The 27,687-nt window shown below is 42.5% G+C and overlaps 1 protein-coding gene and 1 pseudogene across 3 annotated transcripts in view; one reads left to right on the top strand and one right to left on the bottom strand.

Moving 5' to 3' along the window:
• The window catches only part of CCDC191 (coiled-coil domain containing 191), an 82,174-nt gene extending 61,677 nt beyond the window's left edge, over positions 1-20,497 (top strand). Inside the window, exons 12-17 of one of the 2 annotated variants that reach the window (XM_080654250.1) lie at positions 231-313; positions 1,064-1,165; positions 12,445-12,588; positions 17,392-17,544; positions 18,054-18,199; positions 19,345-20,497. In XM_080654250.1, coding sequence (XP_080510376.1) covers positions 231-313; positions 1,064-1,165; positions 12,445-12,588; positions 17,392-17,544; positions 18,054-18,199; positions 19,345-19,489 — 773 coding nt within the window. In that variant the 3' untranslated portion in view covers positions 19,490-20,497. The remainder of the gene's footprint in view (positions 1-230; positions 314-1,063; positions 1,166-12,444; positions 12,589-17,391; positions 17,545-18,053; positions 18,200-19,344) is intronic. The other variant, XM_080654249.1, reaches the window with a different exon arrangement.
• On the bottom strand, positions 7,722-8,317 carry LOC308242623 (ATP synthase F(0) complex subunit B1, mitochondrial-like; annotated as a pseudogene). Its single transcript has one exon. The product of its transcript is annotated as an ATP synthase F(0) complex subunit B1, mitochondrial-like (transcript).
• Positions 20,498-27,687: the final 7,190 nt, after the last annotated feature.

Genomic DNA, 27,687 nt, shown 5'->3' with positions numbered 1-27,687 from the left:
TCATCATTGTTGAGGATGGGATTATAGGTCTTTAACTTACAGGGGATATACATACATACCTATAGTTTATATATTTGTATTTTATAGAAATTTTATACATTTATTTCTGAGATTGTGAACACTCAACTTAAAAGAAAACCTTAATAACACCAAATTTTACTGTAAAATAGAGACATTTGTGGTGCAGTGCTCCTTGTATTTTTTATATTGGAACTCTTACTATTTTCTAGCCATGGAAGAGAGAGCAGCTCAGCGAGCTGAACGTAGGCGAATCTTGGCAGAGAAGAAACAAAAACAAGAAGAGGAAAAATTGGTAATAAATCAAGAATGCAAACTGAGGCACAAGAAAGGATTTGTATAAGTGTTTATTAAAAAAAATTTAAGCCTAGCTTGTTTAAGCCTATTGAGACAATAGAGTTATTCCAACTTTGGAAATGACTTTTGGCGTACTGGCCTGAACTCTGTAACAATTTTAGGAAAATAAAGGGGAAAAGATCAACATCATTTGTGTAGCAGGAAATGTTACAGAAGTCGATGAGAACTAGCACATTGGAAGATTGACAGATAACCAAGACTAGTGTGTTATAGGTAGATGTCCAACCTGACAAGTTTGCAAAGGTGGAGAGTTCTTATCTTTCGAAGTTTTGACCTGGACTGTCAGAAGTAAATGTTGTGCCTACTAAGAAAAAATAGGTACTACTAACAGTTTTGAGGGGTTTTTAAATGAAATGAAAGAACAAATTTTCCCACATCATATATAGTTTGGACTTAGTATTTCACAGATGAAAAGAAGAACTAGAAAGTAATCATTTTATGATAGAAAGTTAATGGTCTTATTCATGCTTAGTCTCATCTTCCCAAGGAGAAGAGTATTCTTTGGAGAAACTTTCAGTTACACAACTGACCACCTGTTGGTTGGGTTTTCTACCTTTATCACAAAGTGCAAGCTTCTTCCAGAGACGGGGTGGACACTTTGGTAGATACTTCTCTCAATCTCAACTTAAGGATGATATTTCCATACAAATCCAGGGTTCTGATTTTTACAAATTCTAATCTTGATCAGGCCCAGTTAAAGGCCCAAGAGGAGGAGCGTCAGAAGAGGGAGGCAGAAGAAAAGGAGACTCAACTTGAGAAAAAACGAGAAGAGAAGAGACTGAAGAAAATGGTTAGTAGTGTCTGTCTTGTCAATTGCCTGTCTCTTGAAGCCTATTGTGTGCAATGCTGTGACCCTGTGCACTTTCCCCACCTCAGAACTTTTGTTTAGAACACTCTTTTCTCACCACCCTTTTTCTCTATTTGGTGAAAATCTACTCTTCTTTACATTTTAGCTCAATATGACTTCTTCCAGATTAGTCTTCCCCCACCCTCGTCTTCACCCAAGGTTAGGTTAGGTCACTCTCTGTGGACTCTGAGTATATTTCCTTCAAAGCATTACTAGGGCTTTAATTATACATCTATTCCATGGTTGTTTTATTCATATCTGCATCTCCTAAGCTGTAATTTCCATAAGAGTAGAAGGAGCAGTCTGAAATTGCTCACTATTGTATTGGCTAGTAGTGTACCGAACATATAGTAGGGACTCAGCAAATGTATTGAATGAGTAAATAAATGAACAAATGAAAGAAAATACACAGAGAAAAAAAAATAAGAGATAAAACTCTTTTTTCAAGGTCATTAAATTCTAGTTGGAAACATAAGTCCTTAAAATACATACCTATCAAAGATGGTATACTAGTAGTATAGCACATGCTGTTTTGTGCTTCCCAGACCAAAAGAGATCAAGAGAGTTGCTCAGGCAAGATCCATGAAGATTTGGGAGAAAATAGAGGCATTTTCATAGGAAAGAGATTTGAATTGGAAATTGTATTAGGGTTCTCCAGAGAAAGAAAATATATATATATATTAGGTATACCAGTTAATAATGAGGACTTTTTTAAATAGATGGAGTTACACATATGTTGATATATATGCGATTTGATATGTATGCTATTTTGTTGTATTGACAACAAGCTTCAAAACTTCATATGTCAAATTTGCTGAAGTTGTTAACATCATAGATATTTTTACACTTAAAATGTCGAATTTCGTGCCAAAAAAAGCATTTGTGGGAAGTTTTAATTCATTATTTTGAAGAAAAGTGCTGCTGAATACTTCAGGAAGCTTATGGTGAACATGCTCCATCTCAAGATACTTGTGAACACTGGTTTAAACACTTTAAAAGTGATGATTTCTATGTGAAAGACAAAGAACATCCAGGTCAACCAAAAAAGTTTGAAGACCAACAATTACAAGCATTATTGGATGAAGATGCATGTCAAACTCAAAAACAACTTGCAGAAAGATTAAACGTTGCTCAGCAAACAATTTCTGATCATTTACAAGCAATGGGAAAGATTTTAAAGAAAAGAAAATGGGTGCCACATCAACTGAACGAAAGACAAATGGAAAACCGAAAAGTCATCAGTAAAATGTTGCTTCAACAGCATGAAAGAAAGTCTTTTGCATCAAGTTGTGACTGACGATGAAAAGTGGATTTATTTTGAGAATTCCAAATGCACAAAATCATGGGTTGATCCAGGTCAACCATCAACATCAACTGCAAGGCCAAATCACTTAAGAAAGAAGACAATGCTCTGCGTGTGGTGGGATTAGGAAGGTGTGGTGTATTATAAACTTCTAAAACCAGGCGAAACCATTAATACTGATTGCTGCTGACAACAAATAACCAATTTGAACCACGCTTTGATCGTGAAACGACCAGAATGTGCCAGAAGACACGGCAAAGTAATTTTGCTTCATGATGACACACCATCACACACTTCAAAACCAGTTAAAGACACATTAAAAGATCTTGCCTGGGAAGTATTAACCCACCCGCCATATTCATCAGACCTTGCTCCTTCAGATTACCACTTGTTCCGTTTGATGGCGCACACACTTTCTGAGCAGCACTTCATAACAGACGAAGAAGTGGAAAATTGGGTCTCTGAATGGTTTGCCTCAAAACAGTAAAAGTTCTATCGGGACAGTATCCACAAATTACCTGAAAGAAGGGGGAAATGTGTAGCTAGCGATGGACATTACATATGAATAAAGCACTTCCGATGTTTCTCGTGAAATTATCATGTTTTCTTTGATTACAAAATCTGCCATTATTAACTGGTACACCTAGTGTGTGTGTGTATGTGTGTGTGTGTGTGTGTGTGTGTGTGTGTGTGTGTGTGTATGAAGAGATTTATTATAAGGAATTGACTCATATGATTATGGAAGCTGAGATGTCCCATAGTCTGCCTTCCAGAAGCTGGAGACCTAGGAAAGCCAGTGATATAATTCCAGGCCAAGTTTGAAGGCCTGAAACTCGGGGGCTGATGGTACAAATCCCAGTTTAAGGGCAGGAGACCATGTCCCAGCTCTAGCAGGCAGGCAGGAAGCAAAAGTAGTAAATTCCTTCTTCTGCCTTATTGTCCTATTCAGGCTCATAAAGGATTGGGTGATGCCCACACATATTAGGGAGGTCAATCTACTTTACTGAGCCCATGGATTCAAATATTAATATCATCCAAAAACACCCTCACAGACACACCCAGAAATAATCTTTAGTCTGGGCACCCTGTGGCACAGGCAAGTTGACACATAAAATTAAGTTCACCCCATTGTCAACTTGTTATCCATACACATATGAAACCAACATAATCTTCAAATAAGGACAATAACAACATCATAATTCTGCCTAACATGATACAACTATCCTGCATACAATCAGAAATGCGCTAACCTCTGCCCCAGAAAATGAGGTAAAGTCTTTGAGTGATGTTTACTCTTCTCCTTGATATCCCATAACTTAAATACTATAATGTAAAATATATAATACTTAAATACCATAATATAAAGCTAATACATCATATGTTACATAATAAGAGAATTAAAAAGGCAAGAAAACAAAGATACATATACAGATAAATATATTCATAGCAAAATAAGAATGGATACTCATGACAATTACAGTCTTCATTTATGTAACTGGCCAAGAGCGTGTAGCTAGTATTTATAACTTATGTTCTTCCACTACCCACTCTTCTCTTTGCCTTCAGCAAGCACCTCTGCTAATCACATTTTTTTTACCTGGTGAGGTGACCCAAGCCTTCATTCCTGAGTAGTCCAGTGTGGATTGGGTTGTTGTAGTTTTCTTTTTACCTTAACCCCAGGGCATAGTAATACTAAGATATACTCTAAGGGGCCTCCTGTATTCCAGAAATGCTCTTCCTTACTTCCACAGTGGAATAGTAGACTCTCCAGTTTCGCTTAGCAGTCAGGTTTATTCACCCCAGCCAGCATTTCCTTCTTTGCCTGTTGATTTAGAGTCATAAGGAGCCCAATATGACTGGCTGGCATTTTTAACTTCCAGTTCAGTGGAATCATTGTTGTGTCTCCTGGTAGAAGCATTCCCCCATTTGAAACCAAGACCTCTAGACTAACAGAACATAAGGTCGTGGGAAAAGGAAGCAGAAATTTTGCTAGTGGGTCACTGGAGGTAATCATGAGTGGTGCCAATCCCACTTCCACCTCTTGATTCCTAGAACCTGTGAATCCTGGCTGTGGGGGGAACAGTGCCATATATTGGATGCTGACTCAGAGCATATACAGCCCTCTGGAGAACCTTACCATAGACCTGCAAGGTATTGCCACCTAACTGGAACTGCAACTGAGTCTTCACAAGATCATGCCAGCTCTGCACCCACCAATTTGATTCCTGGTCAAAGAACATGGCCAGGGTTTCGGGCACTATACCTAGTAGGGGGTGTGCAGGAAGTACCCAATTGTTTCACTCTCACATCAATGTTTCTCTCTTCCTCTCCCTTCCTCTCTCTCTCTAAAATCAATTCAAAAACATATTTATAAGAGACCATGCCACCATTCTGTCAAGCCAGCTTCTTCAGGATGGTAGGGCACATAAGTTCCATGTGTATATGCCCATTTCCACACTTCTTTTGTTGTAAAATAAGTTCCATGATTAGAAGCCATGCCATGCGGAATACAATGATGGTGGATAAGTTCTGTAAGTCCACAGATGAGACCATGTAAGTCCATGGGTAGTAGTTTGGGGCAAAAGCATTGTATAGAGGAAAGGCAAATCTATATCTAGAGTGTCTATTCCAGTAAAAACAAAACTCTGCACCTTCTGTGATGAAAACAGTCTAATATAATCAACTGCCATCTGATAGCTGGCTGGTCAACCCAGAAAATGGTGCCATTTTGAAGACTCAATGTTAGTCTCTGCTGCTGGCTGATTGGGCAATCAGCAGTGGCCACAGTCAGTCGGCCTTGGTGAATGGAAGTCTGCGTTGCTGAGCCCTTGTATAGCCTCCATCCCTACCACCATGGCCACTTTGTTTATGAGCCCATTGGGTAATGGTAGGAGTGACTGGACAAAGAGGCTGACGGGGTATCCACAGAATGGTTCAGCTTGTCCATGGAACAAAAGGCATGTACTATAATTCATCCCTAGCTAAGTAAGCCTAAGAAATCTCTAGAAACAGCCCAGTTACCTCCCTTAAAAATTACATAAGGGTTCTGAAGTAGCATTTCCCAACATGTATTCCATGTAATTTTAGTGGTTTCTAATATTAAGTTGTTTTGAATTACCTTTATACCTTTGTCAAAAATCAATTGACTATATTTATGTGGGTCTATTTCTGGGCTCTCTGTTCTGTTCTGTTGATCTTTATGTATTTTTCTTTAACAGTACCACACTGTCTTTGATTGCTGTGGCTTTACAGTAAATCTTGAATATAGTAAATGTGAATTCTCCCTTTTATTCTTTTATACAATATTCTAGTTCTTTTGCCATTTGATATAAATTTTAGACTAATCTTGTTGATATGTATAAAAACTCTTGCTAAAATTTTGTTTGTGATCATATTGAATTATACATCAAATTGGAAGAATAGACATCTTAACAACATTGAGTCTTTATGAACATTTATTTAGATTTTTTAGTTATTTCATGAGTGTTTTTATTTCTTTTCACAGATCTTATATATTTTTTGTTAGATTTATACCTAAGTATTTCTTTTTGTGTGTATACATTTTGGGGGGAATCCTGTATATATTTGACATACCAACATATCTATATATATAAAAGACAAGCGACCGGAACAACCAGTCATTATGACGCGCACTGCAGCCCCCACCCAGCTGGCCTGGCCCCAATCAGCTCCCCTGTGCCCCTGTGTCCCCTCTCCCTCCCGCCTCCCCCACTGGCCTGACCCCCCCCCCCCCCGCACGAATTTGTGCACCAGGCCTCTAGTGTGTGTGTGTGTGTGTGTGTGTGTGTGTGTGTGTGTGTGTGTATTTGCAAGCCAGGCATGTTGTCATGTTGTACAGGACAAAAGAAACTGCGATAAACAGGCTTTTAGTGTGGAGAAATGTGCCAATCTAGCCAGGAGTTGGGCTGTTTTTGAAGTATGTTAATGATAGCTGTTGTTGAGGTTTGTTGTTGCTGTGGGTACTATACACTTCAGTTTCCTCCAGTGACTTATTTTGTCTCCTCTTTTGGCCTTAGGTCTTCCCTTTGTACTATTCCCCAGAGAGAATCTGTCTCTTAGCCGCTCTCTCAGCTGTACTCCATTGTTATTACTAGAGATTTGTTAGCATGCTGAGTAGGGTATGGATGAGGGGTAGCATTCTCTAATGTTCTGATTAAATCTCACTCTTTGGAGTGCTCAATATTGGGCATTCAGGAGAATTTCTGCTCCTACTTTAGAAGTAGAGATTTTCCCTGCCCTTTTGTTCCCTTCTTTTAGTATCCAGTGTGCAGTCTGTGAGCTGAAAGTCCATCACTCTGTGAGGTTCCCCCTCCACTTAGGTAGTGGCCTAGACAGAGTTCCCTTCCCACAGCTGCAGTGGCATTCCACTAGTGCTCTCAGGTGGTGCCACTTGCAGATGAAGTCTTTTTTCTCTTAAGGGAGAATGGTCTGGGCAGATTTTGCAGTGGTTGCTTTTTCTCCCTGCCAGCGGAACCATGGTGGGAACTTATCTGGACTCTCCTTGATCCTCTCTTTGAGAGCCTGGTGGAGTTCCTAGAACAAAGGCCTGCACAAAGGAGGGGAACCTCCCTATAACTCTGACCCCAGGAGCTTCACCTTTCTCATGCTGGCCTACCCTTGGCCTCCAGCAATTCGCCAAAATTTCTAGTTTAATCATCTTACTGGCTCATATGGTGTATGGTGGCTTTTGCCTCAGATAAGCAAATGCTTGGGTTCTATGTCTCCCTAAAGGTGCCTGTCTCTTCAGATTTGTAATGGCTTCAATTCTCTGATTGGTTCATAAAAAGTTATTAATTTGCTGTCTGTCCAGCTTTTTCTTGCTGGAAGAATACAGCTTGTGCAAGGCCAGAAGGATGAGAAATACATTACTGACCAGTAAGTTATTTAATTTCTCTCACTATACCAAGCTGAAATCTTCCTTTTTAGAAAACATGAAATGTAATTTCAGTTCCCAACAATAGACAAAAAGATGTTGTCACATAGACTAGTTTCTATTGAGTAAGTCAGTTGTCTGTAGCTGTCTCAATTGAGATAAATGCATTTACAGACTGGCTGTGTTTGAGCTTTCTTTGCCAAGAGCTTTAGCTCTAAAATGCCCTGGGCATTTATCTCCTTTTGCTCTAGCATAGATGCTCTACACAGTGTGTTTCTCTACCCAGTTTATCTTTTGTGGTCTTATTCCTTTGATGCATTACATTCTGCACAGGTGTGATTCTTTACCTCCTTTTTACTTTATAGAGCTGTTCACAGTAAGTGACTTTCAAGGCCATGGCAGTGTTATTCTTCTGGACATCAAAAAGATAATTACATTTCTGAACCTGTGCCTGACATCTCAAAGTCAGTCATATTCTGTATGTGCTTTATGGAAGCCTGCTTCACCTCTTTCAGTTGGGTACTTTTTGCTTAAGTTTATCAGTAAATTGTTCAACAGTGGTACCATAATTTCTAATTACATAGATAATCAACCCGACTATTGATATGGTAAAGAAGGTCTCTAGGGCACTCACATATATTTCTTTGGATAGAAAATGCAAGGTAAGTCCTATGATATCAGTTTAAGGATAAAGGAACTGGAAGAATTTCTCAAGAAAAAGCTCATGTCCTATTTGTTCTCCATATTGAGGAAAAAGTCCTCCAGGTTCAGGATCAAGACTTGGCTGTCCTCTCTGAAAGATCCTTGTTACCTGCAATTCCCCTGGACCTAGATGTGCTTCATTCTTCAGAGAGGGAGCCACTGTAGTAATGGCAGGAAGTACCACCTGGGACAGCATGGTCAATGATAGTCCAATGGTGGCTTAGTGTCCTTTAGTGTCAGGTGCAGCAGTAACCTGGCCACTCACAGGTCTCATACAATGACCTTTTAAAAATAAAAATCGAAACCCCTCCTAACATCTCAGTGCTCATTTTTTGTTAAAAGCTTACTTTCTAGTAATCCTTATCAGACAATGACTTTTATGGCTATATAAATATGCTTTTGATTGATAGACAGTTGATGAAGTTTGTGGTTGAAAAGATGAATTTATCAGAGAAGACCAGGTAAGATTTTAAGTCTTCCATAATTGCTTAACAAGCATATTTGTTTGTTTAACAAATATCTTTAGAGAATCTACTATGTGCTAGGCATTGTTCTAGGTGTTAGAATAGAGCAGTGGAGAAGACAGACAAAAGCCTTGCCCTCAAAAATGTATATGCTAGCCCTAACTGGTTTGGCTCAGTGGATAGAGCGTCGGCCTGCGGACTGAAGGGTCCCAGGTTCGATTCCAGTCAAGGGCATGTACCTTGGTTGCGGGCACATCCCCACTAGGGGGTGTGCAGGAGGCAGCTGATGGATGTTTCTCTCTCATCGATGTTTCTAACTTTCTATCCCTCTCCCTTCCTCTCTGTAAAAAATCAATAAAATATATTTTTTTAAAAAATGTATATGCTAGCTGGGGAAAACAGGTAATATGTAGCAGCTAAAGAAGTAGGGAAGGGAAGGTCTGATAGGGGAAGCAAGATAGGAAAGGTCTCTCTGGGAGGTGATATTTGAGATGCTGAGGAGGAAAGTCCTCTACAAGAGGGACATGTTAAATGTGAGATGCCTATTAGAGATCCAAATAAATATGTCAGATAGGCAGGTGAATATATAAGTCTAGACATCAAGATTATACTAAGGAATCTGGGAGTCAAAAACATGTCATTATTTTCCATGCTCTGGAAGTGGATGAAATCAATTTGGGAGATTTACTGTATAAAGAATCTATATTAATAAAAGGGTAATATGCAAATTGGTTGGGACGCCCTCATGCAATGACCGAATAGCAGGCTGCATGGGGCAACCAGGCCATTGGGGTCTCGGGGGTGAGAGGCAGTTAGGGGTGACCAAACGACCAAACAGCGGGCTGCCTGGGGCAACCAGGCCAGCAGTGGGGGCAGTGAGGGGCAACCAAACGACCAAACAGCAGGCTGCATGGGGCGACCAGGCTGGCAGCAGGGAGCAGTTGGGAGTGACCAGGCTGGCGGGGGGAGGGGGCAGTTAGGGGCAACCAGGCCGGCAGGGGGGTGCAGTGAGGGGCAACCAGGCCAGCAGGGGGGATAGTTAGGGGCGATCAGGCTGGCAGGCAGAGGTGGTTAGGGGTGATCAGGCTGGCAGGAGGGGAGAAGTTAGGGGCCATCAGGCAGGCAGGCAGGCAGAGGCCATTAGGGGCCATCAGGCAGGCAGGCAGGTGAGTGGTTAGGAGCCAGCTATCCCGGATTGTGAGAGGGATGTCCCAGATTGGAGAGGGTGCAGGCTGGGCTAAGGGGACCACCCCCCCTGCCATGCACAAATTCATGCACCAGGCCTCTAGTGAATACATAATTTATTCTAATTCAATAGCATCGTGGTCAGAAAAGACACTTGATATGATTTTAATCTTATTAAATTTATTAAGACTTGTTTTTTGGCCTAACATATGATCTATCCTGGGGAATGTTTCATGCGCACTTGAGAAAATGTGCATTCTGCTGCAGTTAGATGTAATGTTCTGTATATGTCTGTTAGGTGCATCTGGTTTAACATGTAGTTTAAGTCCAATGTTTCCTATTGATTTTTCTGTCTGGATGATCTATCCATTGCTTAAAGTGAATTATTGAAGTTCCCTACTGTTATTTTATTGTTGTCTATCTCTCCATTCAGTATGTTGGTATTTGCTTTCTATATTTAGGTGCTCTGATGTTGGGTACATAAATATTTACAATTGTTATTGCCTCTTGATGAGTTGACCCCTTTATCCTGATATAATGACCTTCTTTGTCTCTTAAGCTTTCGGCTTAATGTCTGTTTTGTCTGATATAAGTATAGCCACCCTTTATCTTTTAGTTTCAATTTTCAGGGAATATCTTTTTCCACCCTCCATTTTCATTCTCTGTGTGTTATTTATTTATTTATTTGTTTGTTTATTTATTTTTCATTGTTTTACATTTTATTGAATCTTTTTTTATTGTCTAAAGTTTTACATAGGTCTCCTTTCTCCCCAATTGACCCACCTCCCCGAGCCATTCCCACCCCAGGCAAGCCCCCACCGCCCCAGCGTCTATGTCCATTGGTTATGCTAACATGCGTGCATACAAGTCCTTTGGTTGCTTTCTAACCCCCCTTCCAACCACCTCCCCTGCCATTTGTCTCTGGATCTATTCTTGTTCATCAATTATGTTGATCATTATATCCCACATATGAGTGAGATCATGTGATATTTATCTTTCTCCAACTGGCTTATTTCGCTTAGCATAATGCTCTCCAGTTCCATCCATGCTGTTGCAAATGGTCTGTGTGTGTGTTCTTAAAGCTGAAGTGAGCCTCTCATTGGCAGCATACAGTTGGGTCTTCTTTTTTATACATTCAGCCACTGTATGTTTTTGATTGGAGAATTTAGTCTGTGTACATTTAAGTAATTATTGATCAGTGCGGACTTATTTGTCTTTTGTTAGCTCTTTTCTTTCTGTTTTATAGTTCTTTGTTCCTTTCTTTCTTCCTTTGATGTGATGATTCTTCTAGTTGGTATGCCTTGATTCCTTTCTCTTTTTGTGTGTGTGTATATATCTACTATAGGTTTATATTTTGTGATTACCATGAGGCTTACATAAAATGTCTTGTAGCTATAACAGTCTATTATAAGCTGATAACTTTGAATGCATGCAAAAGCTCTATTTTTGCACTCCTGTTTATGTATTTGATGTCATAATATATATATTTTTACATTGTTTATCTATTAACAACTTATCGTAGTTATAGTTATTTTTAACACTTTGTCTTTTAATCTTTATCTAGAGTTATAAGTGATTCATTTACTACCATTTACAATATCAGAGTGTTCTGAATATGCCTTTACCAGCAAGTTTTATACTTTCATATGTTTTCATGTTACCAATCAGCATCCTTTGTTTCAACTTGAAGAAGTCCCTTTAGCATTTCCTATAAGGCTGATCTAATGGTGATAGACTCTTTCAGCTTTCAGCTTTTGTTTGTCTGAAAACCCTTTATCCTTCAATTCTAAAGGACACTTTTGTGGGTAGAGCATTTCTGGTTGGCAGTCCTTTCAGCACTTTGACTATATCACTCCATTCCCTGTGGCTTTCATGGTTTCTGCTGAAAAATCCACTTGTAGTCTTATGGGATTGCCCTTATATGTAACATGTTGCTTTTCTCTTGCTACTTTTAAGATTCTCTCCTTGGCTTTAACTTTTGACAGTTCCATTATAATGTGTGTTGGTGTGTGTCTCTTTAGAGTCATCCTATATAATAAAGAGCTAATATGCTAATTAGACCAGATGGCAGAATGACCTTCCAGAAGGACCAATGGGCGGGGGAGGGTGTGGGGGGGGGGGGCCACAGGGCCGAGAGGCAGTTGGGCTGTGAGAGCCAAGCCCCTTGCACGAATTTCATGCATCAGGCCTCTAGTATATATACTGTATATATATTCTTTGGGCTTCTTGGACTTGGATGTCTGTTTCTTTCCCCAGGTTAGGGAAGTTTTCAGCCAGTAAGAACTGTTTCTTTGCTATAGTTTTGTGTGTCTTGTAGACATAAGCTCCAGTGTTTTTCAAATGGAGATGTTTTGGGTGGTGGTTTTAAAAAGTGAGGTTTTAGATGTGCAGTCCAAACCCAAGCTGGGAGTTGGGAGTTCCCTCCCTATTGTATGGTGCTGTGCCAACTGTGAGTTTATGACAAAAGTGTGTCTCAGCCTTTCAATGTGGGTATTTTCTCACTCTCCCAATATGGAAGAGTCATTCGACTGGTTTCTAGATTTCTTCCAAAGATAATTCTCTTTGGGTAGCTGTATAATCAGTGCATCTGAAGGAAGAGGGACATTCAGGAGCCTCCTATATTGTCATCTTGGTCCCTCCTCACCATTTTTACTTCTTAAATTTTTTTTTTCAGAAAGAACTGGAGAAGCAGAAGAGAATTAAGAGGAACCAACAGTTGGAAGCAATAGCCAAAGATCATTATGAAAGGGTGTTGCTAAGGAAAAAAGGTCTGGAGCCTTGGAAGAGATTGAGAATGCAAAGCAAGCAAAACATCCAGGTATACTGTCATGCTCATACCCCTCAAAATTAGAAAATTGACTTTTCAAATAGCATAATATTAGATTTGAGTGTTGTTTGGTGATTGAAAAGCCAGAAAGATAAATGAAGTGGGTGTTTATATTTATTTGTTTTGGATAAGAGTTTAGATTTCATCTTCCAAGGTAGAGAAAGATTTCTGTAATTGAATAGGTTGAAAAAAGCTAGGGTAAATTTTTATTATAGACCTACCAGGTAAGACAAATAGAGGCCTCTCTCACTATTAGCAGTGTTTAATAAAAGGAAAAATAATTACCATAGGTCTGTTAGTCAGGTTTCTGCTTCAGTAAAGCTGCATAACAAACAGCCCCCAAATATCAGTGGCATAGATATAATTCAGGCATTTATTTTTTACTCACATGTCTGTGGACCCGTTGTGGACTGGGTTCAGGTCTCTCCACAGCCACTCTTTCTGTCTATAGCAGCTATTCAGGGCATGCTTTTCACCTGGCAAATGTCTGAGGTACAAAGGCCAAGCCCTTTTATGTAAACCCATGTGAAACCTCTGCTTGCATCGTGTTTACTAACATTCTGTTGGCCAGAGCAAATCATAGCGCTAAACTAAAAGTCACTAAGGGGTGAAAGAGGCTCATCTACTCCATTGGGAGACACTATGAAATCATACACAACGAATATGGCTATATAATCCTATTACAAGGAACAGCAATCCACTCTGCCACACAAAGATATATGAAATCAAATACCATCAAAATGATCTAGTGCATAGATCATTCAACTAAATGATTATGAAGCTCAAAATGCATAAAATGTTGCCTTTAGAATTCTAGTTAATAATAAGCTCAGTAATGTGTACCAGTGATGGCCATTCTTATTTATACATTTGGCCAGGTTAATACTGAAAAGTAAGACTAGTAGTTTTGGTTGTAAAAACCAGGATTAAAAATGAACAATAATGCTTCATATTATAAGAGCCCCACTAAATCAAGTAATGTTGCAGTTTATACCTCTGTGAATGTGACTTAGGCTGCTTTTTATTCTGCCTCACCAGTCTATTCACCCTTCATTCTCCTTGTTCTCTTCCTATTTTCACAGTTTCATTCCTTCTTTTTATTTTCCCCAAATGCCCTTCCCACTATCTTTCTTCTGTCCCTGACTCTTTTTGTCCTCAGCCTCCTTACCAGTGGCTCTGGAACTATTGAGTATTCCAAAACACCTGAGGGTGCACATTTGTGGTGGTCAGGCCTGAGCGCAGGGGAATCCATCCTATCTGGAGGCCTGGACCTATCTGTGCCCCCAGCCATTGCTAGTTTGCTTTGGCTTTTCTAGTAGTGAGATGGGCGAGCTGACTCCTCAATCTTCTCAGTGAATGAATCTGGTAATGAAATCTGAAATTTGAATTAAAATTTGCTTCTTATCTATATATATAAAAGCCTAAGTGACTGGAACGACCAGAACGAGCGGTCGCTATGACACACACTGACTACCAGGGGGCAGATGCTCAACACGGGAGCTGCCCCCAGCCCACAGGCCCTGATCGCCAATGGGGCCTGCCGGCCAACCTCCTGGTCCTTCCCCCCCAGGGGGCAGGCCCCGATTGCCCGATCACCTGGGATGGGGAACCAGAGATGGGTAGCAGCAGACACAGCCCCTTTCCCAGGGGGGTCAAGGGCTGTTCCCTTCTTGGGGCTGGCGGCCCACCTCCTGGGTCCCTCCCCCTGGGCTGGGATGGGGAATTGGGGGTGGGTGGTGACAGACTTGGGCAGCGAGGGAAGGAGGAGACAGGGAGGCGGAGAACCTGACTGCCGGCCAGGCCTAGGGACCACACCTGTGCACGAATTTTGTGCACCAAGCCTCTAGTAATATATAACCACAAAGATTGGTAATATCAGATAATTTGCTATCCAGTTGAGTGCTCCTAGTTTTATCTGGCTTTTATCTATTTCTTTATTGTTAACTATTAATACACAAAGGAAAGGCAGACAAGGATTAGCTCTTCTTTTTAGGTCCTTGTTTTTGATGGAGTAAAATCAAGAAAGGTATGAAATGTAGAAACAAAATAGAATTTATGGGTGAATAATCAAATTAAATTTTAAAAAATTTATTCAGAAGAATGTAAAAATAGAAACAGGAGTTTGAGCTCAAAATAACAATTATAGGCTTTAAATATAGAAAAACCCAATTAAAATAAAAACAGAAAATCACAGATCTGAAACCAGCATTTCCAAAATTTCTTGATCATAAAACCATCTGGAGAACTTATAAAAATGTACTTTCCTGGTCCCACCTCCAAGTATTTTCAGTAAGTCTGGGTTCTTGGCTGGGGTGGGGAGTGGGATGGGGGGTGGGTATCAGGGACTCTGCATGTTTAAAAGGTAGCCCAGGGGATTTTGATACAAGTTGTCTGAGTACCATATTTTGAGAATCACCTCTCTAGTTCATACAAGTGTATTTGTTTTCTGTTGTTGTTATAAGAAATGACTACAACCTTAGTGACTTAAAACAACACAAATTTATTATCCTAAAATTCTGGAGGTCAGAAGTCCAAAACCAGACCTACTAGGCTAAGGTCAAACTGAGAGTGGGACAAGTTCCTTCTGGTAGTTCCAAGGGGAGAATGTCTCCTTTCCGTTTTTAGCGTCTAACAGTCACCTGTATTCCACTGCTCACAGCCTCTTCCTCAAATCACTCTAATCTCTTCCTGATCTTCCTGTGTCCCTCTTATAAGGACCCTATGATTACATTTAGGACTCTCCCATATAATCCAGGATATTCTCACCATTTTAAGATCCTTCACTTAATCACATCTGCAAAATCCCTTTTACCATGTAAGGTCACCTACTTATAGGTTCCAGGGGTCAGGGCAAGGCCATCCCTGAGGGGACACTCTTCAGCCTATCACAACAAAATAGAATTTTAGAACATTGGTAGTCCTCTGCATCTCCTTCACTTTGTAGACAAGGGAACTGAGCCCTAGAGAAGCGAACTGGCTAGCTCAGAGTCACAGCGCATTGGTCACAAAGCTAGAGGAGCTCAGCACCATCTTCTTCCAAGAATCCTGCCCATTCTGGCAGCCTTTGTGTGGTGTAGAAATCGGAGGGTCATGTACTAATAGGTGCCAGGCACCAGTTGAAAGTTAAAAAAATAAAAAGTAAAATGGAAAGTTGTGGAGGGCAGTAAGAGGAAGGGATGGCTTCTTCACCCATCAGAGTTGGCTTCCAGGAAGGGATAGAAAAAATTAAGGGAGGAGAAGGGTCCAGTTACACAATTCCTCATTTGTTTCTATCACTTTCTTCAGGATTATTTAGCATTTTCCCTTAAACTCACATGTGCTTGTTAAACAAATAAAATTAACTTCCGTGACAACTGTATTTTTAAATAAGGTTTATTGGTCCAAAATGCTAGCCAAAAGCATAGATTCTAATCTAAATCACCAGGAACATGGCTGAGTAGAACAGACAGTGTGCCCATGTTCCCAGAGTTTTGCAAGCATTTCTGTACATGGAGCAGAGGGAAGGCGGGAGAAAGGTAATCTGAAAGAATTTTCATTAGCTGCAGGCAAAGATGGGAGGAAAGGGGAAGCAGGACCAACATAGAGAAATGTTCCCTCCTGTAGACTGCCTGTGGGCAACAGTCTGGAGAGTGCCCACACGTGCAAACAAGCCGAGGCGCCTGGAGTTAGGTGGTGTCTGGTTGAAATAACCTGTGGAAATAGCCACCTGGAAGTTAACCTGAAGTTCCAACAGGCAATGGGAGGAATGTGAGCAGTCATTAACAGGCTAACAGTTCTGTCTTTCTCTCACTTCCCTGTCACTGTAATTTAATTTAGACATTTCAGAATTTTCTCTTTCTCGTGCTATGTTCCATTTATTCCAACAACCATTTTTAGAACTTTTAAGGAGCCTTCTGAGAATCGTTTTCTTTCTGGTTATCTCCGTTTTCCCAGAGGATGAAGAAAAGGGAGGGGAGGAGGCTATGGTTTCTGGCTGCCCTTGCCTTTTGGTCCCCAGACAGAAGTCAGAACAGGCAGCATCTCAGGTGCCGTAGAGACCTCTTGTAATGCTCATTTTGACCAAGAAGTATGACTGCCAAGAGATTGGCTTGGGTCAATCACATCATAATGCTGGGTGGCTAGACAAGGCTTAGAAAAATGTGTAATTGGGGAGAACCAAGTGGGAAGGATTGTTTTCCTCTTACCTCTTGAAAGAATATAATACTTCCTTTTTAAAATCTATAAACTCTGAGTTGTATGTTTATTTTGAAAGAATGATGCTCTGAGCCTTTTAAGTTGGTAAGACATTAAATTATTCATCATGTTATTTTTCTATCAGATGGTTTTGTGGTTTATTGATAATGTCTAAATTTCAGTGCTGGTGACAGCTCATTCTACAAAACTAATTGAAAGTATTGGCATTTCCTCAATTAGACAGTGGTTAAGTACATAAAAAAGAGAGGTTTGTTATGGAGTTGCTGTCTGAGCTCCAACAGAACAAACTGAGAATATTGCCAGCCACCCACTTCAAAACTCGGTGCAAGCGAAAGAATGGCTTTGGAGACTGTTTATTCCATTTCCCTGATAACCAGCCAGTTACTGTGGTCTTCAGGGAGTCAGCACTGAAATGCTATGCATGCGATGAATCTAAAACCCCCCCTAAAATAGAGCCAAGTTTAGGGACTTAGGCTGACTGTCCTTAAGATATTCTCTCTACATGTGGTTTGCAGCATCATTTGCCAAGGGAATGAATGTGTGTTTTCTCAAGTGATCTACAATACAAGGAATAATTTTCTTATTTATAAAATTATGCAGGTGGCCGAAGAACATCACGCTTTGGCCCTACAGAGGAAATGCCTGCTGAGCTGGTTCCATTGTAGTCAGGAGAGCCTGGCTAGGAAGATGGCCCGGGCTGATCAATGTTATTCCCAAACGTTGCTTAGGAGAGTCATCCAGAGCTGGCAGCAGGTAAGGCGCAGGGAAGGGAGCTTTGAATACGTCTCTACTTAATCCGTGTAAGAAAATTAGATGCAATCCAGAATGTCCAGTCATTATGTTTTTTCAAGAACAATATAAAATAGTCCATCTAATGCATTGCTTAGAAATGAATGTGGAAATATCAAATTAACTTTTTGTTAATATAAAATCTTAAGCCTATTTCTTTTCACACTGTTCGTCTCTATAAATTATGTCATTATATCAACTTTTGATTTTATACTTGTTTCTTATCCCATAATTGCTCAAGTGATTTACTAGAAATCTACACCCTCGATATTGTAACTGTTTCCCCTCTCTGGTTCCATTATTTCCTTCAGACATTACAGAGGCTGTTTTCTTGGCTGCCACGTTTTCTCTTTATGCCTCCAGTGTCCTTTGTTCCTTTGTCTTGTGTGTTTCTATTCCCTTTTGTGCTGTTTATTTGCTCTAATTCTTTGTGACATTATTTGACTCATTTCTGTTCCTTTCTTCATCCCCAGTACCTGACTGACCTGGAGGAAGAAGTACAAACACTGTGTATGCATTTTCTTCAAAAGAAGATTTGCAGGGCCTGGCTTAACATGGTCAGGGAGGCCCGGATCGATTCTCAGAGTAAGCACAAGCTTGCCGTGGAGCACAGTGACAGGTGAGGGTCTGATCTCTGAGGAAAGTCACTCTTTGACTGCATAATTTCCCTGCGATATATTCTATACCTGGAACATGTCCAGAAAAGGAGGTGGAGGCTAGGAGAGCTGGGCATTCAGTGATACCAACAGAGCTGAGCGTTTCAGCTCACCCATTGACTCGGTGATGAAAGCAAGATAGTAACCCACCCCTGGAACTCTGGGGGCCCCGTCTTTAAAATGAGGAGGGTGCCTTGTCTTCTCTGCTTCACAGGGGCTGGCAGAAGAATAAAATTATGAGAAGTACGTGAAACACACTTAAGCAAATGTATGTATTCTTTATGTCACATAGGTTTATAAGTTCAATTTTTTAACATTATTGTGAAATATAACACTAATACAGAAGTGCTTAAATCATGCAAGTCCACCTTAATAAGTTACTATAAAGGGGACATCCATGTCACCACCACTGAGGCCCAGAAGTAGGACATTGCTAGCTCCAGAGTCCCTGCTGGCTTCTGCCCAAAGGCCCAGCCTTCCCTCCTCAAGTTTTGTGAGGAGCATGACCTTGCCTTTTTTTTCATTTCTGCCTTTCAAGCATGCAGCCTTCAAGGCTATAGTTTAGTTTTGCCTGGTTTGAAATTTTATGTAATTCAAATCACACTGTATGCCATATTAATATTTATAATATAGTGATGTCTTATTTAATCTAAATTCCTTGGGGAATAAGGTGTAAGTTTCCCTTTGTTTTGTGTGATTTTAAGCGTTTTGGATAGAAATGCCCTAAGTTTTATTATGCATTTCCCTTTGAGAGTAAACAAATGGTCTGTCCTTCCTTGGCAACTCGGTGCCTGTCATTTCCTATGAGCTCAATGTGGCAGATGCCTCCACGTTCTGTGGTGTAAAGATGGTTGTGTAGGCACAGGAGTGGCACCTCCTCACACAGGCCTTCCCTGGCCACCTAAGGGAAAGTAAAAATAACCTGTCGGTCACTCACATCCACTTCTGTGGCTTTCTTTTCTTTACAGCATTTCTCAGCCTGAATTCCAATTGTGATTTACATGCCTTTTAATGTTTTATTCACCTAAGGCTTATTCTTACATGTACTTCAGATGGAAAGTCAACTTTTCCTTAATATTTCACATTTTTCACCTTTTTATTCTTAAAGGAGGATTCTCTGGATCACATTTCAGACATGGAAGAAGTTTGCAAAATTTATGAAAGAAGAAAGAGTAAGAGAAGAAAGGCGAGAGCAACTCCGTAAGAAGGTAGCTGAAATCCTTCCGGACTTCCAGAGGCTGGCCCCACTGTGACTCTGGTTGTCCAGCGTCAGATACCCCCCCTCGTGTAATAGTCCTTGGAACACAAGCCAGCCGGTGCTTAGGATGGAATGTCCATGGTCCGTACCCATCTGTGTTGCACCACCCACCCACATGCACATGCTCATGCATCTACCTGGTTGTTCTGTCAGCTATTCCTTGGATTAAAGGACTTCTTTTTTGAGTTTGTACTTCCTTCTTTTATTTCTCTTGGGTTGCTAATCAGTTCACTAAAGCATTTATCCCAGCAGGATCAGCCACAGGAACTGTTCCTGTTCCACTGTTCAAATGCAGCGCCTATATTTTTAGCATCATAAACTTTAAAAAGGATGTGTTTGCTTGCCTGAGCTTGTGCAGGAAAATGTCCTTATAGCTTAACGTGAGTTGTTAGCAAATGTAACTTTAATTAAATAGAAATTTAAAAGTAGTGAACACTTAGAAAAGGAGTCATATGTGGCCAGGCACCTCGTTAGTACCTTAGCATCCGCAACAAGCATTCTGCCAGACTCCATCCTTTCTGCCCAACCCTATTGGAAAACCACGCATCAAAGGTACTCCTTGCAGCGCTGCAATGGATAACTGCATATCCTAATTTCAGAGAAATTGGGGCACCAAACACACTTTTCTTCAGTGCACCTTGATAAGTAGGAAGGGAAGTCCAGCAATTTGTTAAAATATCTGGTCATGCTCCCAATTGCTACTTCTAAATATTTGATCTGGCTTCTAGACCTCAGTTTGATCTACCAGTATATGTCAAGATGTTTATCTTTCATTCAAAGAATGTTTTAATCTTTAAGGTGCTAAAGACTATAAAGATATTCCCTTCTGTGAACTGAATGATCTGCTAGAAATTTTCTTTTTCATTACAAAACACGTTTATTACAACAAATTCAAGTAGTAGATAAAAGCACAGAGTAAAATGAGAAAGTCCCTTGTACCCTGAGGTAACTGTTATTTGGTAGGTTGAAAATATGAGTTGGTAAAGTAAAATTCTGTGTGTTCAATAAATTCTGTCATCATCTCTTACTTCTTCGAAGAAATACCTAGCTATAGCTATACCACCTGCAAAATGATTCTGTCCTCTGTGGAAGATGTGTGATTTACTCAGACATGACAAAACACCCTGAATCAAACTTTATTTCTTCTACGATATCCCTGTCTCCACAGTTATCCTCTAAAAACTTACGACTGATGGCCACTATAGAAAATGGGACTAAAAGTAACTCATATTTAATCTCTTTCCATCTAAATCACTTTATTCTTAACTGTAGTACGTTATAGAATACTAGAGGCCCAGTGCACAAAATTCATGCATGGGAGGGGGGTGCCCCTCAGCCCAGCCTGCACCCTCTCCAATCTGGGACTGCTGGCTCCCAACTGCTCACCTGCCTGCCTTCCTGATTGCCCCTAACCACTTCTGCCTGCCAGCCTGTTTGCCCCTAACTTCCCTCCCTGCAGGCCTGGTCACCCCTAACTGCCCTCCCCTGCAGGCTTGATTGCCCCCAACTGCCCTCCCTTGCAGGCCTGGTCCCTCCCAACTGCCCTCCCCTGCTGGCCATCTTGTGATGGCCATCTTGTGTCCACATGGGGCAGCCATCTTTGACCACATGGGGGCAGCCATCTTATGTGTTGGAGTGATGGTCAATTTGCATATTACTCTTTTATTATATAGGCTAGAGGCCTGGTGCACGGGTGGGGGCCAGCTGGTGTGCCCTGAAGGGTGTCCCGGATCAGGGTGGGGGTTCCCTTGGGGCGTGGGGCGGCCTGGGCGAGGGGCCTGTAGTGGTTTGCAGGCCGGCCACACCCCCCGGCGACCCAAACGGAGGTCCTGGTATCTGGGATTTATTTATCTTCTACAATTGAAACTTTGTAGCCTGGAGCGGAGCCAAGCCTCCTGCTCTCTCCGTGGCAGCAGCCAGTTCTGTTGGGATTTATTTATCTTCTATAATTGAAACTTTGTAGCCTTGAGTGGAGGCCTGGGCCCGGCCAGGGTGTGTGGAAAGCTTTGCTTCCTCCATCACCAGGGAAACCCAAGCCTTCCTCCTGCTCTCTCCGTGGCCGCAGCCATCTTGGTTGGGGTTAATTTGCATACTCACTCCTGATTGGCTTGTGGGCGTGGCTTGCGGGTATAGTGGAGTGATGGTTAATTTGCATATTACTCTTTTATTAGATAGGATTGGCTGATATTAGTATCCAGAAATCAAATACCAATTTTATTTGAATACCAAGCTTGTACATATAGGTGAAGCCCTTAAGTAAGCATTAAGGTTTCTGACTAAACCCGTAGAGCTTAAGTTTTCTCTCTTAAGCTCTCTTTTATTTTTATTCACCTCAAGCATCATTTAGAAATTGAGTCTTCAGCATCCCATATTCTGACTGAGCCAGCAAGAACTTTTTATCTACCTATAGAACCTTCTAAGGAGACATAGGAAAAAAAATTAGTAAATGACCTATGTTTCTGGCTGGGCTATGTGTGTGTGTGTGTGTGTGTGTGTAAAACCTGAAACCATGGGTATGTGCCCTGACTGGGAATTGAACCTACAGCCTTTGGTGTATGAGACAACGCTTCAACCAACTGAGCCGTTGATAGGCCTTGCTGGGCTATCTTAAAGATATGATTTGAAATTTTACTGCTAACAAAATGCCCAATAAGCAGTATCCCTGGCCTACAAAACTGGAAAAGTAACCACCAGGAATATGACAGTTTTAGGTCCACAGGCTGGGGACATGCATGTCACCAGAGAGACAGCCCCGCTACAATGCAGGCTTCTCTTAAAACAAAGGAGTTCAGGAGACACACCAAGAAACACCAACTAGTCTCCTTAAATAAAGCACTTTATTTTCCATTTAAATAACTTGGTCACACACACAAAAAATAACTTGATCACAGTAAATTATTTTACATAAATGGCAGTAATTTTTCAAATCTCCATTTGGAAGGCCTTGTGTCTGAGTCCAAGGTGACAGGATGAATACAAGTATAAAAACAGTGCAAAATGTGTAGCCCACAGCTTCCAGAGCTGGCTTAAGAAATCCCCTTTAATGTTGCTGGGAGAGTTACATTAAATATTAAGTTTAATATTAAACAAACATACCTGGGTTTCCTTTAGTCGATAACATCAGACCCAGAAACCTAATCAACTGAAAAGGCTCAAAAGCCCTAACAACTGAAACCATCACATCACCCAAACCACAGGATCACAACGAGTTGAGCTCCACGCAAGTTCTATAGCCTGCATCTAGTCAGTGACACCACCTGAAGAAATGCAGCATTTTATTTATATCAATAACTAGAATAGATCTGGTTTCCAAGCTTTGCCTTTAAAGCAGGGGTGGGGAACGGGCCGCATTAGGCCTGAGAAATCATTTGGTCTGGCCCTGCCAAGGCAACTGCACAGGCAGGACTCGAAATGCAATAAATCTAGGAGCTTTTTTCATAGCAACATACATTTATATTAAGTGAATTCTATTAAGTGAATGATGTTATAAATATCCAAATGGCTCTTGGCAGAAAAAAGATTCCCCACCCCTGCTTTAAAGCATGAATTTCCTAGAAGTGGAAGGTGCCATCAGGAAGGCTAGAGTAGTAATGAGTCCCAAGCCCAGCTCGGAAACAGCCACAACCTCTAGGAAATGTGTCTTCATTAAGCACTAGGTCTTTGGCCTGCTGCTGCTGCTACAGTGAGACACTTAGTGCCCACTGAAGTGGGATAATTGTCCATTAGCAACAGGATCACATTTAGCTGATTATACAAAAAGTTGCTATTAGTCACAGCAAACATTTACAAGAGCACACTGGATTTTTCTTCAGCATTAAGCCAAGCACAGCTCTCTCCTCGCCCTGCGTCACCTCCGCAATGTTTAATATAAAATGGCACGCTTTTCAAGCTGCTGATGTGAAAACCAGCTTCCAAACAAGTGTCTCAAGCAAAAGTCTCTCTCATCCATTGCTTATTTGAGGAAATTCTCTTTTAAAATGCAGGGTACCAAAATATGGCTAAAATAAAGTCAAGTCATAAACATGCTTGCCTAGGTTAAAGAGACCTTTAAACCTAATAAAACATTGATTTTTAAACATCCTAGTTAAAACTGTGCTATGTCATATTTTTGCTTACATTAATTGAGTTTTATAATATAAGTCTAGTGTCCTACCCAATGGAAATATACTCTATTAAGCAGATGGTATTACAAAGAACCTTGTATTTTCTGGCAGTGGAAGATTCTAGTATAGAAAATTTTCTCTTGCTAAAAATATTCAAAGTACCGAGAACTATTGCATAAGAGAAAGTTTGTAGCAGTCTTTCTGTTAGGCAGATGGTATAGTGGAAGACGACAATTACTTCATTCGCTGAAGGAAAACATTACTTGGATAGCACAGGTTTACCGTATGCTACACGCAGACAGGGGGCTGAGGTGAGACAAGCAGCACAGTGTCCCTGAAACACACGCCTGGCTCAATGAGCAGCATCGGAGAAACCTACCCAAGAGGTGTTGTTAACAGTCAGTTGACAACGTACTCTGGGGCGTCACAAGAAACATTTTAAATATTGAAGGATTGCCCGACCAGCATGGCTCAGTGGTTGAGCATCGACCTATGAACCAAGAGTTCCTGATTCGATTCCCAGTCGGGGCACATGCCTGGGTTGCAGGTTCAATCCCCAGTAGGGGATGTGAAAGAGGCAGCCAATCAATGATTCTCTCTCATCATAGATATTTCTATCTCTCTCTCCCGTCCTCTCTGAAATCAATAAAAATATTTTTTAAAGAAAAAAATATATTGAAGGATTTTTTTCCTTTTATGCAATTCTGGCCCTTAACTATTTCTCCGCAGAATCTTTCAAATGGGCCCATTTCTCTTCCCCAGGAATAGCACACCGGCATGAAAATAATGCTGATTAGAATACAGATCATTTCCTAAGCTCCACATAACAGAGGCTGAGGATGTGAGGGGGAGAAAGGGGGACCCACTTGTCTGGAATTATGTCGGGGTGGCTTGCTCCTATAGCCACAAGACTGCTGGTATATAGTTTGCAGGCAGTATCCCGTGGCCACCACCACCAAATGTTGCCCTGGGACTCATCTGTTCACAGAGGCTTTGTCCTTTAAAGGGCAAAATCCCTCCGATAGTTTCAAAGCATAAAAAGTGTTAAAAATCTAGGAGTCCAGGCCAAGGATGTCCCAAAGCCCACAGAGCACTGCTCCTGGAGAGCCGTTTGTTTGCTCTCCTTCTGGCACAAATACTTCAATAGACTTTCACCCCCACAGAACCACTGAGCTGTGCAAAGGTTTGGGCTTTCTTCTGTGAACTGCCCGTCATGACGTTCTCAGGGAACTTAAAACAAGCCTTTTTTGTGTTTGTTAATCCTCTCCTGAGGATATTTTTTCTATTGATTTTTAGAGAGAGTGGAAGAGACAGAGAGAAAAATCTATGTGAGAGACAAACATCGATTGGTTGCCTCCTACACAACCCTAACAGGATCGAGCCTGCAACCAAAGTGTGTGCCCTTGACAGGAATCAAACCTGGGACCCTTCAGTCTGTGGTCCGATGCTCTATCCACTGAGCCAAACCAGCTAGGGAAAAACAAGCCTTTTAATTCCAATAAGCCAGAACAATACACAAGGAGTCCTTATCCTAGTGAGGGACACTGAGTTGCCCCATCCAGGTAACATGGGTATCTATACTAATAAAAGGGTAATACATTAATTAGACCAGGAGACCTTCCGGACGTCCTTCCGGACAAAGCAATGGTGGCAGGGCCGAGGCAGAGGCGGTTAGGGGCGATCAGGACAGGAGGAGAGGGCAGTTGGGGGTGAGCAGGCCGGTATGGGGGGCAGCTGGGGGCGAATAGGACGGCAGGCAGGTGAGCAGTTAGGAGCCAATGGTCCCAGATTGGGTGAGGGATGTCCCCCAAGGGGTCCCAGATTGGAGAGGGTACAGGCCAGGCTGAGGGACACCTCCCCCCGGCCCTGTGCACGAATTTTATATATATAAAGGCCCAGCAACAGTTATGCAGAACCGGTCGCTATGACACACACTGACCACCAGGGGTCAGATGCTCAATGCAGGGGCTGGCTCCTGCTGGTCAGTGTGCTCCCACAGCAGAAGCGCCGCTCAGCCAGAAGCCAGGCTCATGGCTGGCGAGCACAGCGGTAGTGGCGGGAGCCTCTCCTGCCTGAGGCAGCACTAAGGAGCGAGCAGGCGGGCGGTAAGGAGCAGCGAGCCAAGCGGTAAGGAGCGAGCAGGCAGGTGGTTGGTAGCAAGGGGTCCCGGATTGCGAGAGGACGCAGGCCAGGCTGAGGGACCCCTCCCCCATGCACAAATGTCATGCATCGGGCCTCTAGTCCTATCTAATAAAGAGGGAATATGCTAATTGATGTCACACCCTCACAAAGATGGTGGTGCCCACAGCCCGTAAGGAGGGAATATGCTAATTGATTGCCATGCCCTCAAAGATGGCCACAAGATGGCGGTGCCCAGTCCCCTCAGCCCTGCTGGGGCGGCAGGCACATGGCATGGCTGGGCCAGCCCCCAGGCGGGTCCGGCTGCTCCGCACGCCTGCCTACAGAGTCCCCCAGTTCCCTCAGCCTCCCAGCCGCCCAGGGCCACCCAAGGTTTGTGCTGCAGGCAGTGGCAGCAGCAGAGGTATGATGGGGGCATAGCCTTCGCCTGATCGCCGGTTCGCCTCTCGCCCCTGAGGGCTCCTGGACTGTGAGAGGGGGCAGGCCGGGCTGAGGGTCACCCCCCGTCTAGTGCATGAATTTTCATGCACCGGGCCTCTAGCCTATATATATAAAAGCCTAAGCGACCAAACGACTGAACAACTGGTCAACCAGTCACTATGATGCGCACTGACCACCAGGGAGCAGACGCTCAACACAGGAGCTGCCCCCTGGTGATCAGTGGGCTCCCACAGCAGGAGTGTCACTCAGTTGACCGCCAGGCGCCAGACGCAGGGCTCATGGCCGGCGAGCTCCACTGTGGTGGCACGAGCCTCTCCTGATCAGGACTGACTGGGCATGAGCCTGCGGCAGCAGCAGCAGGACCAGGATGAGCAGGAGCAGCAAGCAGGAGCAGCAGGAGGCGTTGGACTACCAGTTTTGGGCCGATCTCCACAGGACATGCCGAAGGACCACACTGGTGCACGAATCCATGTACCGAACCTCTAGTCTATATATATAAAAGCCTAAGTGACCATCCAACCATTTGCCCGGTAGCTATGATGCACAATGACCACCAGGGGGCAGATGCTCTGACCAGTAGAGGAGGGAGCCCGATTCCTCATGAATTGGCCGTGGGTTAGGTTGCTGTTGCGGCACTGTCGACCCAGAATCTGCTTCACCCGCACCCTGGACCCAGAGAGGTCCCTCGGCCTGACCTGCGGGGACTGGGCCGAAATACCCCACTGATGCACAAATCCATGCTCCAAGCCTCTAGTGTGGTTATAAAGATGGTGATCATTCCTAATTCTCCCAAATAATTGGTCTTTTTGGTGGGACTCATCTTCATCAATTTTGATTGTTTTTAAAGATATGGCAAGAAGCTAAATTACTGACTATACTAACGTTTCTATGAATGTTATTATCAACTAGTGGCCTGGTGCATGAAATTCATGCACATTAAAAGGGACTTAATTAGAGGAAATACTTTAATACTGCTGTTTGCCCTTTCTCTATAATAGAAGTGTCAGAGATGAAAGAAAATTAGTAAAATGTGTATGAAAAGAATATATAACTTTATCGCCCACAGGGACACAGCGTCAAGTCCCGCCAGCGCCGCGAGACCGAGTCAACTCCTGGGTTTGGGTATCCGGCTCCCTCCTCCCTCCTGTCAGAGTCTGGGCTGGCGCCCACGGGGACACAGCATCAAGTCCCACCAGCGCCACGAGACCCAGAGTCAAAACCCCACCCACCCGCGCGCGCCTTGCCAAGCACGCAGCCCCACCCACCTGCACGCGCCTTGAAAACGTGCGAGACCCAGACCCGCTGGTGCCCATGGGGACTCAGCATCAAGCCCCCACTGGCACCCGCGGGGATGCAGCATCAAGTCCCCGCCCACCCACACACACGCCTCGCCACACACGCAGCCCCGCCCACCTGCGTGCACCTGACGCGCGCACAGCCTCCTGGTGATCGGTTGTTACAGCATGAGGGTATCACAACCACAGGCTTTTTATGATATAGGACTGCTGGA

Source organism: Plecotus auritus (assembly GCF_963455305.1).
Source record: "Plecotus auritus genome assembly, chromosome: 2".
NCBI lineage: Eukaryota > Metazoa > Chordata > Mammalia > Chiroptera > Vespertilionidae > Plecotus > Plecotus auritus.
Note: the sequence above shows the minus strand (reverse complement) of the source record. Positions and strands in the feature narration are given on the sequence as shown.